At 34.1% G+C, this 16,853-nt stretch overlaps 1 protein-coding gene across 5 annotated transcripts in view; it reads left to right on the top strand.

The window, feature by feature from the left end:
- The window catches only part of ATP8A1 (ATPase phospholipid transporting 8A1), a 254,190-nt gene that overhangs the window by 100,031 nt on the left and 137,306 nt on the right, over positions 1-16,853 (top strand). For 4 of the 5 annotated variants that reach the window (XM_037829701.1, XM_037829702.1, XM_037829705.1 and 1 more), the window contains 4 exons: positions 1,170-1,214; positions 9,274-9,346; positions 12,498-12,603; positions 16,446-16,528. In XM_037829701.1, the coding sequence (XP_037685629.1) occupies positions 1,170-1,214; positions 9,274-9,346; positions 12,498-12,603; positions 16,446-16,528 (307 nt within the window). The remainder of the gene's footprint in view (positions 1-1,169; positions 1,215-9,273; positions 9,347-12,497; positions 12,604-16,445; positions 16,529-16,853) is intronic. The other variant, XM_037829703.1, reaches the window with a different exon arrangement.

Raw genomic sequence — 16,853 nt, 5'->3', positions numbered from 1 at the left:
GCTGTAGGCAGTTTTCACAAAGGTTTGCAGTAGACCAACCCTTTTTCTGGGAGTCCAGCCCACAAGGGGCTTTGATTAGCCCTTCTGAAGCATGTATAAAAGCTCTTTGATAGCAGAGAAAATGGTGTGTAAAAGGGACCACCTCCTGTGTGGTTGAAGTGAAGACAATTAAACACTGCACTGGAGGCAGTTTGATGTTTTGGAGCTAGAAGAGGTTCTTTGGGATGATAAGATCCATGTTGTAGCCCAGTTGGAGAAAGGGTAAAGAAAGTGGGATGGGCATGTAAGGAGTGGAAGGATGCCATGAGTTTTCAACAAAGTGCATTGCATATTTATCAAAAACAATGACTTTACATTTGTGTGAATGCTTCGTTTTAAAATTTTCATATATGGCTAATAAATTTAATTTAAATGAAAAATACTGAATGATCATATACAGTGAAAGAAATGGGAAGTAAAATCTGCCCTGTCATGTCTATGGGCCACTTCCCACTGAATGCATGACTGCCTGGTTAAAATGAAATCTGAACATTGATCCGACTTTCCTCACGCTCAGAGGAACTGATGGATAAAACGTGATGAGTGTGTGTGCTGTGTTTGTCCAAATTTCTGAGTATCACTTAATCTTGTAAAATGTGGTTTCATTTCTAATAATAGGAATGTAACTAACTTTCACTTTAATGTGCCTGTTTAAAAAACCATTATCTTATGGTAGTTAAAGCTACATCTAAAATGTATTTGGCACATTTTATCAGTGTCACAGTTTATTCCTAAGTATTAGCAAGTTTCCTTCATTCAGTCACTTTATTCTGGTTATATAATATATCTGATTAATTTTCCTTTGGCTTTAGTTTGCGTTTAAACTGCTAAGTTCAGATATTGCCTACTGACCCTTGAAATTCTATGTATCAAATCAGCAAATTTCATGGCGAAGAGGTAAGTTTGGTAATCCAATTTTAGGGTAATTTTTCAAACTGCTTAGTTACCACACGTTATCATGTTCTTCTTAATGTACTAATTGCCATTCTTTCAGAATCAACTTAACATTCATTTTCTTAGCTTTTTGGCAATCCATCCTTCGATACTTCCTGTATTCATGTTTTTATGTTTCTAGCCTGTCTGTGATTATTTTTCCTCTCTTTCTGTCCACCTCCTTGCTTTCTATGAAGCCATGTCCCTGAACCTGAAGATTATGGCTGCTCTCCTGAGGAGTGGTAAGCTGTTTGCCCCTTCCTGTCTCTTCATTTATTTCTTTAAAATACTTGCATTTCATTGTTTTGTTAGACAGTTCTCTACTTTTAAAAAAACATTACTGATAGGTAGGGTGACAATGCTGTATAGTAGGTGTTTCTTGAAGTCTGTTGAATATATTGATTTAGTCATTTTATATACATTTGCTTTAAAGGTTAGGCTTGCTAGAGCTTTACATTATATGTCCATAATAAGGTTTGTAATTATGAACTCCAGAGTCCCTGGGCTGTGGACTATTAAAGCGCCTGACACTTTTTTAATGTATTTTTAACTCAGCACTGCCACCTTCTGGCACTATGTATCCACTTGCAGCTGCAAAAAGGTGGTATACTGAAACGTACCTCAGAAGAGGAAGTTCCCTTTTGTATTTCTTTTCATCAATTTAATGTCTCTTTGAGGGCTAGAAAATTAACATTAAAAAAATGATCTGTGGAAAATGTTGGAAGACTACGCTACCAAGGACTATTAAGGACATTATAGAATTTTTAAAGACTGCATTTTATAGATTTAATTTGAATACTTTTTGGAGATGTTTCTAATTTTACCTTAAAATCTTCCCCATGGATTTACATTTTTCACCTATGATATAATAAGTTTATTTTGATATTTCCATAATTTATCATGATTTCTTAGCAAATGAACTTTTGGAAAATAGGTTCCTTTAAAAGCTGGTAAATTTAGAAAACATGTGGCTTTATAAATGGTTACTTTTTTATTTTCACATTACACATATATTTTATGATTAAGCCACATTTCCAATATGCATTGAAGTCCAGTAACCATCATATAATGTTTTTCAACCTGGAATGTATTTCTGTAAAATGGAGATTTGGTAAAAATTTGCATTAAATCTCCTAATACCTGTGGCTAATGACAGAGGCAGCTGTTTGGTTAGTGTGACATCATATTTAAGCTTGGAGTATCATATATTTTGGCACGTACCACTGAATCATTTTTAGTATTTTAAAAATGTGCCAAAGTATCTTATTGTTGGTGAATAATTCAAGTTTAATGATTTACATATACCCTTTTATTTAATCCTTTGAGAATGTAGTTAAAATATCTGTTTGTTTTTTTCCGTAACATTAATATTATTCTCTTAATTTTAAGCATCTTTTGTTAATGTAGAATTGATACACATTTTCTCTAAGGTAACTCATTTTTTTATGCAATTTTATTGGGATATATTCACATAAACTCATTCATTCTTACAGAGGAAATTTACCTTCACTATGTTTGTCTTAAGATTGGATATAAATGTTAAAAATTGGTGTTTCTTTACTCAGATCATTTAAAATATTCTGCTTTTGATCACTCTTGGAAAGAAAGAATGTTATTTTAGTCTAGTTTAATGAGTTCTTTTTTTAACAGTGTTCTGAAAAATTTGAGATTTGGCATTCTAATTAATTCCAAGTTTTAAAAATGCCAGCTTTTCCATAAATTGTTGGTGCAATTCTGCTTGCAGAATTAACTAAAATGTAAACTAAGATATTAATGATTTTTTTTAAAAAATCATTTATTTTTAAAAATAAGCACTAGGGAAGGCTTAAGCTACCTTTATAATAAAACGAGCTTTAATTTAAATGTGTGCTTGAATACGCCATCTATTCAGTAGTTGAGGACAACTGTTTTGGGGGTGTCTACTATTGTATGCAGTGGTCAAGGATACTGACTTTTTTTTTTTTTTTTTTTTTTTTTTTAAATTTTCCCTTTTCCTTGGTATGAAGCTGAATTTCTGACTTCCCTATGCATTTCATGCTTCGGCCACTCTAGTCAACGAAGGCTTCATCTTTCTCATGCCCCTATACCTGCATCACCATCTGTGCTCCCTAACTCTTTTTGCTTTCCTATAATGAAATAATTAGGACCTATGTAAAAGTATAAATAACAATGTAATCAGTACCCATGTACTACCTCCATCACCCACCCACTCAACACTGTAGATGACCCCTGGGCTCCTGTCCCCATTTGCAACCTGCTCCCCCCTTACTAGGGTAATCACTGGCCTGCATTGATGTTTACCCTTCCCAAGCATTATTTATATTGGTGCATCATATGCGTGAATAGTTAAGCAATATATAGTATTGTATTGAATGTTTTTATACTTTAGCCAAATGATATCATATGGTATATGTTCCTCTGCAACATGTTTTTTCATGAAATATTTGTGTGGGATTTACCCATGTTGATATGTGTAGCTCTAGACCAGGGGCCGGCAACCTTTGTCTGTAAGGGGACAGACAGTAATTATTTTAGGCTTTGCAGGCCCAGTGGTCTCTGTTTCAATTACTCAGCTCTGCCGGGATAACGACTTCTGCCTCTGACCTCCTGAGCTCAGATCGTGGTCCTGTTAGTGCCCTTGAACAAGTTACCAAACCTCTTTGCTTGGGTGTCTTCATCTAGTAGAATGTGGATCATAGTAGTAGCTATTATTTTCGAAGTGCTTAGACTAGTACCTGGGCATAGTGAGCTCACAGTGTTAGCTTTAATCTCTCTCATTTAATCTTCATGACATATTTGAGTTGTTATGGGCATTGTCATTTTAAAGATGTGAAATCTAGGCAAAGAAGCTAGTAACCTGTCCCAAATTATATAACCAGTCGACATGGAAACCCAAGTTAAAACCTTGCTCAGCCTGGTTATGTACATGACAGTCTACAGATTTTAAGGAACTTTAAAGAGCATCTGCACTTTTAGGGCACAGGATAGCCTTGCATTTTCAAAGTCATTTAACTTTTTTGGTTTCTTTTTTCTTGTTTTGTTAAGGTAGCAAAGCAGGTAAAACTTAACCAACTGACCTGAGGAAAGTTAGCACGGGAGACACAACTTTGCACTTTCATAAATCTGGCTTTTGCCCAAACTCGTCCAATTGGATTCATGTTGCCAAAGAAACTAAGATCAAAAGTGTGATCCTGGTTGAATACCGTTATTTAGCTCTGGGCACCTGACCACATCTTCGTGCTTCTGTTCTTCAGGGGTAAACTTGAGAGTGTAGATAACTCTATAAATCCAAAGTTACTTCTGTAAGTGCATCCCCATCTGCCTCTTCAGCAGCTTCACCTTGCGATGTGAAGTTCATTGAATTTCATATATAACATCCGTGGGCTATCTGTATTTTACTGCTCTACTTTGAACCAGTATTGGCCACAAAAATGTCAAGTTAAAAAACCCATAATATTTAGCATGTTGATGTCTATAGATTATTTGACATTCTTAAGTTTACTAGACTTTAACCTGTAATGTATTCACCCTCTCAAACATACCCTGTTGACATTAAAGGTAAATGGTTGATGGCTGTAGCTTTACTCTCTTAAAATGCTATTGATATAGTTTACAGAGATGAAATAATTGCCCCAACCAGTAGCCACTTACCACCAAATCAATACAGTTCTGTTGTTATTGCCAATGCCACCAGCTAACATAGGACCTTACAGATTACGAATCTACCACTGATACCTAAATTCATAGTATCAATATTTTTGGAATTGAGGAAAAGTTTTGTTTATTCTCAGCATCCTTGTAACCTTAAGATGTGCTTATTTTCCAAACTGTCTATTTCCATAACCATTTTTTTTCTTTTCCTCATTTTTATTGTGGGAATTTTCAAGCATAAGCAGATTTAGACAGATGTACTCATAACCTAGCTTCAATAATAGGCACTCAAGGCCAATTTCAATTCATCTGTACCTTTCCACCACTATTGTTTTGAAGCAAATGCCAGATAACATTATTTCAGTTTTTCTTATCTATTTAACATGGTTCCACATTATTCTTTCTGATTTTTCTTAAAGTAAATGCTGGAGGGGTTGATTCTCCAGAGGGATTGCCTTAAAGTGTTCTGTGCTAAGTCATTCAATTTCACTGTGGTTTTTAGTATTATCACAGTGTCAGTGGATTTTACTATTTTCTGGTTTTAATTTCAAATTTCTCATCTATAATTATATATGGAGTGAGTGGTATTTATTTATTTTGTTGCAAAAGCAAGGCACACTAAAATATTCTTTTCAGGTGTGACTGTATAATAATGAGATCTAACACATCCAGATTAGTAATGAGATCTAGCACATTCAAAGTAGTCACTTCGGTAGGTAATTTATTTATTCCAATGATGCTGCCATTTCACAGAATATTTCTGAAACTCCTGTTTTGTAGTTGCTGTCAGAAATACTTTGAACCCCACAAGAAACAGGGTTTTATTACTTTGCTCAAAACTACTGTCTGACCAAAATATTATTATTGAATTCAATCACTTGCTCATATTCACTGGACTCAACTTGGAATAACACATTCATTTCTAAAAATCAGATCTCCTTTCAAGTGATTTTTATTTGAAACCAGGAAGGCCATTCAAAACCATGAGGTGCAGACCCTTTCAAAAAACCATGATTTGCAGTCACATGGCCTTTGTTTTCCTGTGTGTGCGTATGTGTAGTGTGTGTATATAAATAAAGAATGTATATATTTCAGGTGGCGACCATGGATTTTCATAGATTTTGTTTCTTTGTTTTTAACTTTTAAATTTGATGTATTTTTTAAGTTCATAGTGCATTAATATGTTAAAAATTCAAAAGGGGAAAAGAGGAAAAGGTTTCCTTCCCATCCCTGTCTTAGGGACATCCATTTTCCCTACTGAAGGCAGCCAATGTAACCAATGTCAGATGTATCCTTCCATGTCTATTCTATGCATATACTTAACCTGTATTTTTTCTCTCATATTTTTGCGGAAAGTGAAGCATACTGTATGTGCTCTTTTGAATCAGTTTTTCATTTAACAATACACCTTTAAGATTTTCCTATATTTCATAAAGAGCTTCCCATTTTTTGTGTTGTACTCTGTTATGTGCATGTTCCTCAATTTATTCTAGTAGCGTCCCTGATAGAAATTTAGGATGTTTTTAATCTTTTGCTATTAAAAAAGTGCTGAAAAGAATAAATTTGTACATACAGCATTTTTCAGTGTGTAATTAGTATAAATTCCTAGACCTGGAATTGTTGGATCAAAGGATGTGTGAGTTTTAAATTTTGATAGAAATTGCCCAGTTGCTCTGTTTAGAAGTTGTGCCAATTTACATTCTCACCAGTGATTTAGGACTTAATTGTTTTCTGACAACCACAATAGCACAGTGTAATCAAACATTTTTTTCCAAATTGATAATTAAACATATCTATGTGTGTATTTAAATTTCATTTCTCTCGTTATGAGGTAGTATTGAGTGTATATTTAAAGCCATTTGTATTTCCTCTGCTTTGAACTGAGTCTTTGTATCCTTTGGCCATTTATCTACTGCATTATTGGTCTTTTTCTTACTGATTTTTATGAGTTCTTTTTATTTCAGGGATATTAAACTTTTGATATGAGTTGAAAATATTTTTTCCAATTTGTCATTTGTCTTTTGACTTTGCTTATGGTAGTTTTTGCTAAGAAATGTCTTAACTTCATCAGTCAGGTGTATCTATTTGTTATGTTTTCTAATTATATATGATATCTAGGCCTTTCCCACTCCCAAATTATTTTTTAAATTCTCCCATAACTTTAGTACTTTTATTAAATTTTTGATAACATCTGGAGTTTATTTTGGTTTAAGGTGAAAAGTATGGTTTCAACTTTTTTTCCTTCTTTTTTTTCAAATAGCTATCCTATTGATGTCAATTGTGAATTTTGAAAAAAAGTTTATAGTTCATACTGTCATATTTGAAAGATAGCTAATACTAATTAAGCCATATACTTTCTAAATTTTATCCCCCTTTTTTTTGTTGTGGGAATTCTTCAGTTTTGTATGATCAGGAAATAATTATTGAGAATGTATTATAGCTTTTAAATCAGTCTGTGAGAATCTGCAAATTATAGGGCATTGTAAGCTACCTGCTCATAGTCCTCTTTACTGTAACTCCTCTGTCCCTGCCTCTTCACTTCTTGCAAGACACTATAATTTTTTTTTCCCCTTGGGGCAAAGTGCCACTTGAAAATTTCTAGGGGAATATTTAACAAAATATTGATGTTGGTTTGCACTTTTATTTGTAAGCAGTTTGCAAACTATTATTTTTACTTTTAGTGAAGTTAGATCTTATTTATAAATGGCATGAACATCCTGATTTTATCTGTTTATTTTTACTTTAAGTGATCATTTCGTAAGATGTTGGGTAAGGTGGTGGGAGCGCCAGGACTGAGTTATCCAGCCTATCTGTCAGCCCAGGCTGAATAGCCAATGAATTGTTTATTGTTTTTTATGACCTTGAAAAGGAAGTCACCTTTTAGGAAAAGAGTTCTTATTTAGCATTATCCATGGTGGAAGCCTTCATTGGTGCCAAGGGGTGGAACATGCCACAAGTATTTCAGTTGTATATCTAGTGTTACTTGATTATGAATATATTTGAAAGTTATATCAGTTATGGAACCTGTGATTTATAAAATTAGAGAATTATTACTGAGATAATCAAACATATCCTCCAGAATTTATGGGGTCTTTTAATCTGGAATGCTTTGGATAGGAAATAGACCTCTGCATCTGAAATGTTACTGAGAATATTCTGTGATATCTCAGTATGTCTATCAAATAGGAAAGTATACCTAGGAATTATTAATGCATATATTGTAATAAGAGAAATTTCTTAGAACTCCAAGTAATAAACTATATTTAAGAAATGATAATATGTGAAGGAGAAATTTATGTTAATTTTTCTGTCTGCCCTTGATAAGTTGTTTAAAATTTAGTGGACTTCTATCTTAAAACTATAGAAACAGCAATAATGATGATAATAATAATAATAATAATAATAATAATAATAATAATAATATAATGTCTTTATTCTGCCTTTCCGGGATGTTTTGAGAATTCTGAACTACATGTAAATAAAGATGTATTTTATTATCAACATTGTAGCTTCCTCCTTTGGTTTATGTATTTCATTGAAGAAACTGTGTATCTTTTGTTATTATTATTGTCTATTATTTCAAGTTCTATTGTCTTCAATAATTTCTCCTTCCTTTCAAGCTGCTGGCTTTAAAATAAGAAACTCTTGATTTTTGACACATCGTGGCATTTTTGTTATGCTTTCTAACCTATTAAAAAATGATTTAAAGCTTTCTGGATTATAGTTTTATTTGGTAGTGGACACATCATTTTTCTCCTCAATGAATTAATTCTGAAATTTTCTTCTCTTGAGAATAAAAGCTCTGATATAGATAGATAGATAGATAGATAGATAGATAGATAGATATAGATATTTGACTGAGCATTGCAAAGTATACCCTTTGGGTTTGGCATTCCAACTTAAATTTTCCTTGTTTTTCCTTTGAATCTCAGTATTTTGATGTATTAAATTGTGTGGCCATGAGATTAATGATAGCTAGATTACAGTTAGCTGTAACACCTTTTGTTTTGCATAAGGAACATAATGTGTTACATGATCCAAAGAAGGCCACAACACAAACTATCCTATACACTTCTATGAACTATTGTCCTTATACATATTAAAAAAAAAAATATGGGCATAAATATTTGCTCAGATATGTGTTAGTGATAAAGTGTAATGTAAACAGTTTATTATTAAAGTTACTCATATGATAATCATACAATGTCAGTCAGTGTAAGTAAAGATTTCTCATGGCTTAGGTAAAAGAATTTATCAATATTTATTTTTTAATAATTATTCATTAATTCTAAAATTTTAAAAATTATGGAACTAACAGGAGTCCAATTCCTGGTGTTTCAGCAGTTTTATTGCTTACATTTTCTTAATTTAATTTTTTAAACTTTATATGACAATATAATTTTACTGAGGGAAAATGAACTATAAAATACTTTTTCATTACATGGCTGAAGTCTGTCACATTTTAGTATCCTTAAATACATTTTATCATTCAATCATGAGCACTGAGATATCTTATTTAGAAATACAGACCAAATTACATTTAATTTATTAAGGGTTGGCAGGCATAAAATTTATTTTAAAAGTGAGTTGCAAATAGATCAGTGTGCTTATGTAAATGAATCAGACATGCTCCATTTTTTTCCCCTTTAGGCAGAGCTCACAGTTTGGAGATGAAAAAACATTTAGTGATTCATCATTACTGGAAAATCTTCAGAATAATCATGTAAGTGACAGAAAGCCATTATCTTTTCATTAATAAATGAAAGCTACTGAGTGTTTGAAGAACTGTCTTCCATGTTTGTATTTTCCTTTTTTTTTTTACATTCATGATCATTTTAGTAACTATAAAAACTATTATCGCTTTATCTATTATTGCCTGGCCAACATAGAATTCTTGTTTGTTAGAAATATAGTTTTAATATTATCATTAAGTGGTATTCTATCTTTTCAAAATATTTTACTTTAAATAATTATAGAATAATTAACTCACTATTGATGATTTAAAAATATCTGTAGAAGTGAATTACTTGCCCCAAATCATAGTGTAGTGCCAGGAGCTCCAAACTTCTGTCGCCATTGTGAACCCATTGTGTTCGTGAAATTACTAACGTTTCATTCAAATTATGTGGTTTCCTGGAGTTTAACAACCAGGTCTTGTTCTAACAAGCACCTCCAGTTGAAACCTGAACTCATGAGCATTGCCAAAGCAGGCCCCTTCTCAAGCACAGTCAGATTTACCCTAAAACTAATGAAGCCTTAAGGCCCCTTCCCTGGCTGAGGGAGGGGCGGGAGCAGTGTTCCCATGGGAGCTTTTATATCCTTTTGTATCTTTTTTCCTTAAAGAGACACCCCAACATAAAATTAGCTTCACAAAACCAGTATCTAGACCTACCGTCTCCTCTCGTGTTCTGTTTCAAAAAATTGCACCATCACCCATCCTATTCTAGCAACTTAAGGTGCCTTGGATGCCTCCCTTTCCCTCACTCTGGATCTGTAATTAGTCACCATGACCTTGTCGACACTGACTCCTAGAATATGTGCTGAGTGTGCCTGCTTCACTTCATCCCCACCCCCGGGACCCTTGGCCAGCCCATCCTCATCCCCGGTGTAGGTTACTGTAGCAGATCCCTAATAGTCTCCTTGTTTCCATTTGACTCCCCTGCAGTTCTTGTTGCATGTGGCAGATGGAATGATACAGATGGAAATCCAGTCTGATTACTTCCCCTTTAAAAACCATTCTCTGTATTTCTATCCATTTTATTCATCTCAAAATTACTCATTTTGGCAATGAAAATTCACTTCTGACATCCTTAAAGCCACTGGTATTGGATCTGAGTTATAGATAGCTAAATGGGGTATAGACTGCTGATGGAAACCTTTCAGATGCTAGCATCCTCTGAAGTGTGAATTGCTTCTCAATTCAAAGTGCATGTGAATCACCTTGCAATCGATCCCCCAATGAGACAGATTTAAGGCAAACAATAGTGTTATATTATCTATATCCTCTTTAAAATACTTCAGCATCGAGAGAAAGAGAGATACATGTTAATTTAGATCTATCCCTTAGGGGCAGTAAGTTAGTTTGAAAGGTAGCACAGGAATCACCTGGAAGCTTGCTATAAATGCAGAATCTCGGGCCCCACACTTGATTACTGAGTCAGAATCTGCGTTTTAACAAGATCCCCAAGTGAGTTGCATGCACATGGAAGTCTGAGAAGCATTACTCCACAAGATGTGGCTCCTGTCTTTTGACCTCATAGTTGACTATTCTCCTGTCTCTCTCCCTAGTCCCGTGGCACTGCCTCCTTGCTGTCCCTTCAACATGCCACACGTGCTCTGCCTTAGGACCTTTGCTCTAACTCTTCCTTCTACCTGCAGTTCTCTTTCACCAACACCTGACTGGCTACATTTCTCACTTCTTTCCATTTTTTGCTCAAATCTCATCTTCTCAATGGAATCTACTCTGAAACACCCTGTTCTGTACTACAGCCTGTACCCTCCAATGTGCTATACTCGTGACCCATCTTATCTTGATTTATTTTTGCTTTTTCTACAGCGCTTACCTCCTTCTGACAGCCATGTACTGTATCTTGTAGATTGTCAGATCCACACTTTTTCTCCACACTTGAACATCCCTAAAGTCTGGTTGCATTCTATAATCATATAATTTAATTGTCAATATATTTTTTTTCTTTCTTAGTGGTGCTAGATGTGTTGGTACTCCTTGAAAGTGATGACATCATAGATTCAATAAAACGTGCTAATTTATTTGCTTAAAAAAAAAATTCTCTGGCTTCCCTCTGAACTTGCAAAGTTACATGATCTGGTCCCTGCCTAAGTCCAGCCTTACTTTGAGCTGGACTCCCTTTCACCCCTTCTCATCGGGATACACTGGCCTTCTTTATTTGTCAAGCACACGTCTTTCTTTCCTTCTTCAGGATCGTTGCAGTCACTGACCCTTTCCTGTTTGATGGAATATTCTTTGTTCATTTCTTCATGAGGCCAAAATCTCATAAGCTTAAATATTATATTAACTTGAGAACAACCAACAACCATGGACTCCCCCAAATCTCATTACATGATCGTTGCCCATTCTATTCTTTACAGCCCTATATACTTTAATTAAATAATACTCCAGTATTTATTTGTGTACTATCTTCCCTATGAGTCTAAGTGGAGTCAGTGACCATGTCTGGTTTGTCCACTGTTCTAGCCCTAACACAGTTTATTGAAATAATGTTCTAATTTACTTTTTCTAATCACTTCACATCCCTACCCCTCACCTGCCAGACAGGAAGAGGTTTAATTAAGAACATCAGGCTTCTTTTCTCCTTTAGAATCTAAGCTACTTGTCTTCCATAGCCTCTGATAACCCATTGTACATAGAAGTTGTTTGATCAATTTCTTTTAATTTTTTTTTTTTTTAGTAAAATATGTATCAGATTAAAGTGGCCATTTTTGTAGGGGGTTATGGGGGAGACTGCATTGCAGAGGAATCCCCTGTCATTATCCCTCCAACCCAGACTAATAAAACCACATTGAGATTAGATGCCTAAAATTTAAATCAGGAATTACAACCAGATAAAATTAACACTTTAGAATCTCTTCTATCCTATCAGGGCAAGATCTGCATTTTTACTGTGCTATCTTGACAACACAAAGTTGTTTTATAACTATTTAGAGAGTAAATGAACAATTACAAGAATGATTTGAGATAAAATGAATTTTATTTGTAATAGATATTGACTTCTTAGTTGGCTACATATCCCATCCCTTTATAGCTATAGTCTAAATAGATAGACATGAAATACTACTACTGTCTTTAGTGTCAAAACGTTTAATGAAAAGGGCTGAAGTATGTTTATTTTTTACAGCCAACTGCACCTATAATATGTGAATTTCTTACAATGATGGCAGTCTGTCACACAGCAGTACCAGAGCGAGAAGGTGATAAAATTATTTATCAAGCAGCATCCCCAGGTACAAATGAAGCCATTGTGAATTCTTTTTCTTTTGAAAGCTGTTCTGAAATTTAGGATTGCTGGGAGGAAAAAAAATCAATTTTTTTGAAAACATAACATAACCAAATTGAGTATGTTTTTTAGATAAAAGTTGTATTTACTTGGCTTTCAGGGTTAAATTTACATTGTGTTAAAGTACATTATTTTATAGATGTAATTTTTGGTATATAATTAAAGTTACATGGAAATTTCAGTGATGATTTGAATAACAAATTTTAATTAAAATTCACACATGGAGAAAAATGTACTTAATTATATACATATAGTAATTTTCCCTTCTTTATAAATAACTAGGTCTAAAATACTAGTCATAAACTGTTTTTGCATATAAGCAGTCAGGAAAAGGAAGAGCTGTTTGCCTAAAATCAGTGAGTATATATGACTTGATGTCCCAAATTTTACTTTCCTCTTTTAAACATGATGATCAAGGAGCTTATTGTATATTTATTTGGGTGAAGAGAGTATACAAATTTGAAGAATTTCCATAATGTATTTATTAGTATAGTTATTAACATTTAATATTGAGATTTAACTTTAGACTTAGTTTCAATATAAAATTAAGACCTCCTCTAGTCAATTTGATGATTGTAACATTTTAGAAAAGAAGAAGCACACTTTGGAGAATTTTGTTATATGTTGTAATGGTGAAAAAGTATTTTAAAGTATATCCTAACAGTAATCTTGTATAATGTATCAAATTCCTTAAAGATATAAGAAATATTACATTTCATATTGTTAGGATACAAACCATATTAATGTTTTCTTATCCCACACCTCACCCTTGCCAAAGACAAGGTTTGCTATATCGTGGTAATGAAAGTAATAAATGTATAATATAATGAAACTGTCAGTTCATTTGAATCCACCTAATTCAAATCCTCAATTCAACTTTTTAGAAGAAAAACAATATAACTTAAGAAAGCAATTTTGTGCCATTCATTTTGAGAAAGGTTTTCTAGAGAATATGCTTTTGACCAATGATACATGTAAATCATCCTTTTTAGGTAATGTATGACTAACAATATGATTTAATATTCAGAAATGTAATCCTGTCATCTATAAGTATCTAGGCATTTCTTTTATGCTGCTCATTTCTTTTGGGATTGTTATATAATTTAAAAGAAATAGATTTCAAAAAGAGGGGCCAGAGAGGGCTGACATCAACATGTGACATAAACAGCTACTGAAAACTTCTCTCTAGAGATTCAAAAAAAAAAATGACAATTCTGAATTGTCTGAAACTCTGGAAGAGAATATAGACTGGAGAAGGACCCTGAAAATGCCAAGTTGAAGAAAGAGAAGAATATCAGATGTCACAGAGGGAGAAGAGAAGGGAAAAGGGGCAGAAAGAATAATAGAAGAAATAATCAATGAAAATTTCCCAACTCTTATGAAAGACATAAAATTACAAGTCCAAGAAACGCAGCATATCCCAGACAGAATTGATCCAAATAGACCTACTCCAAGACACTCAGATTTTCAAACGTCAAAGACAAAGAGAGAATTCTGAAAGCAGCAAGAGAAAAGCAATCCATCACATACAAGGGAAACTTAATAAGACTGAGTGCGGATCTCTCAGCAGAAACCATGGAGGTGAGAAGAAAGTGGTATGATATATTCAAGATACTGAAAGAGAAAAAAACTGCCAACCAAGAGTTATATATCTGGCAAAACGGTCCTTCAAAAATGAGGGAGAGTTTAAAATATTTATAGATAAACAGACACTGAGAGAGTTCGTGAACTGGAGACCTCCTCTACAAGCTACTAAGTGCTATAGGCAGATAGGAAAAGACAGGAGAGAGAGGTTTGGAGATGAACATAGAAATGAAGATTTCAGGAGATAGAAAGAAGGTAAAGATCGGGCATTTGATGCTGAAGGAGTATAGAATGTTCAAGAGGACTGATTGCATAGATCCAGCAATAGATAGCACAATACTGTGTGATGGTAGCACAATATTGTAAGTACACTGAACAAAGATGACTGTGAGTATGGTTGAAAGAGGAAGGTTAGGGGTAGGTATGACACCAGAAGGAAAGATAGAAGATAAAGACCAGAACTGTATAACTTGGTGAAACCTAGAGAGGTCAGTGATTGTGATTAAATGTACAAATATGAGAATGTTTTTATATGAGGGAGAACAAATGAATGTCAACTTTGCAGTGTGTTGAAAATGGGATGGCATTGGGGAAAAAATACAATCAATGCAAACCAGAGCTTAAAATTAATACTAACACTGTAATATGCTTCCATTAATTGTAACAAAGGCAATATACCAAAGCTAAATGTCTATAAGAGGGGGATATAAGAGAGAAGTGTGGGACTCTTGGCATTGGTGGTGGTGTATGAACTTTTTATTGTATTTTTTGTTGTTGTTGTTGTCATTTTTTTTTCTTTTTTTTCTTTTTTCTCCTCTTCCTCTTTCTTTGTGGAAGAAACAGAAATGTCCTCATATAGATTGTGGTGGTGAATGCATAACTATGTGATTATACCAGGGACAGTGTTTTAAAACTTTTCTTTGTGAGACCAAAGGAAGAGATGTTTATTTGCTGCAAAATCTATATTTTCTGTAGCACTTTATATAATTGAACTTGTATGGTCAGTTTATTCAAACACCATAATTATATGGAACTTTGAATAGGAAGTGAGATCTGGTTGACTTGTATAGGTTAGTGTGAAGCCCCACTACACCCCAGAGTAACTTGGGCAGAGAAGAAAAATATATTTGCAAAGCCCCTTGAGGAACTGGGGAAAAATGTGGAAATACTAAACTTCCCCACATAGGACATTACCAGTATTCTCAAAAGCATTGGGGACTACCAGTTTAGAGCCCTTTATCTTGGGGCTTGCCCTTATAAAGCTTGTTACTGCAAAGTAGAGGCTAGGCCTACTTAAAATTGTGCCTAAAAGTCACCCCCAGAGAACCTCTTTTGCTGCTCAGATGTAGCCTCTCTCTCTAAACCAACTCTGCAGGTAAACTCACTGCCCCACCCTCCCCCCCCCACTGCAGGGGACGTGACTTCCAGGGGTGTAAATCTCCCTGGCAGCATCGGACTTGACTCCCGGGGATGAACCTGGACCAGGCATCATGGGATTGAGAAAGCCTTGTTGACCAAAAGGAGGAGGAGAAATGAAACAAAATAAAGTTTCAGTGGCTGGGGATATTTCAAATGGAATTGAGAGGACATTCTGGAGGTTATTCTTATGCATTAGATAGATATCCCTTTGTAGTTTTTAGTGTATTGGAATAGCTAGAAAGAAATACCTGAAACTGTTGAACTGCAGCCCAGTAGCCTTGATTCTTGAAGACGATTGTATAACTATATAGCTTACACTATGTGACTATGTGACTGGATTGTGAAAACCTTGTGGCTCCCACTCCCTTTATCCAGTGTATGGACAGATAAACAGAGAAATGGCAACAAGAAATAAATGAATAATAGGGAGAGATGGGGGTGGGTGGGATATTTTGGGTCTTCTTTTTTACTTTAATTTTTATTCTTATTCTTTTTTTTTTTTTTTTTTTGCGGTAATGAAAATGTTCAAAATTTGTTGTGATGATGAATGTACAACTATGTAATGGTACTGTGAACAATTGATTGTACACTTTGGATTATTGTATGGTATGTGAATATATCTCAATAAAATTGAAAAAAAACACACACCCACACACACACAAAAATAGGGGCCAGAATAAAAATAATTTCAGTTAAACAGAAAATTGTATTTCACTAATGTATTTCTTTGCATTTTGGATAATTATCATCATTATTAATTTGCTTTCCCCTGTTTTCCTAACACAGATGAGGGAGCATTGGTCAGAGCAGCCAAGCAATTGAATTTTGTTTTTACTGGAAGAACACCTGACTCAGTGATTATAGATTCAGTAAGTTATTTATTTTTAAGGTTTTTTTTTTTTTTAATCAAAGTAATATGTATATACAGCTTTAAAAATAAAGTAAGTAAAAGGTCCATGATGAAATAGAAGTTCCCTACTCCAGTTTCCCTCCTCAGAGGCAACCACTTCCTATTCTTTCAGCTATTTTCCCAGGCATTTATACATCTTGAATTTTTTTTTTAGTAATGATTAATGATATATATTTTGATTCTTCAATTTGAGTCATATCTACTGACTTGCTATTCCATTATGTTAAATGAGGATCTGTGTCTCTTGGATCACCATCTCTTTTTCTTTTTCTTCCCCGTATTCC

Source organism: Choloepus didactylus, chromosome 3, assembly GCF_015220235.1.
Source record: "Choloepus didactylus isolate mChoDid1 chromosome 3, mChoDid1.pri, whole genome shotgun sequence".
Lineage (NCBI taxonomy): Eukaryota > Metazoa > Chordata > Mammalia > Pilosa > Megalonychidae > Choloepus > Choloepus didactylus.
The sequence above is the reverse complement of the archived record's forward strand: the minus strand, read 5'-3'. Positions and strand labels throughout refer to the sequence as shown.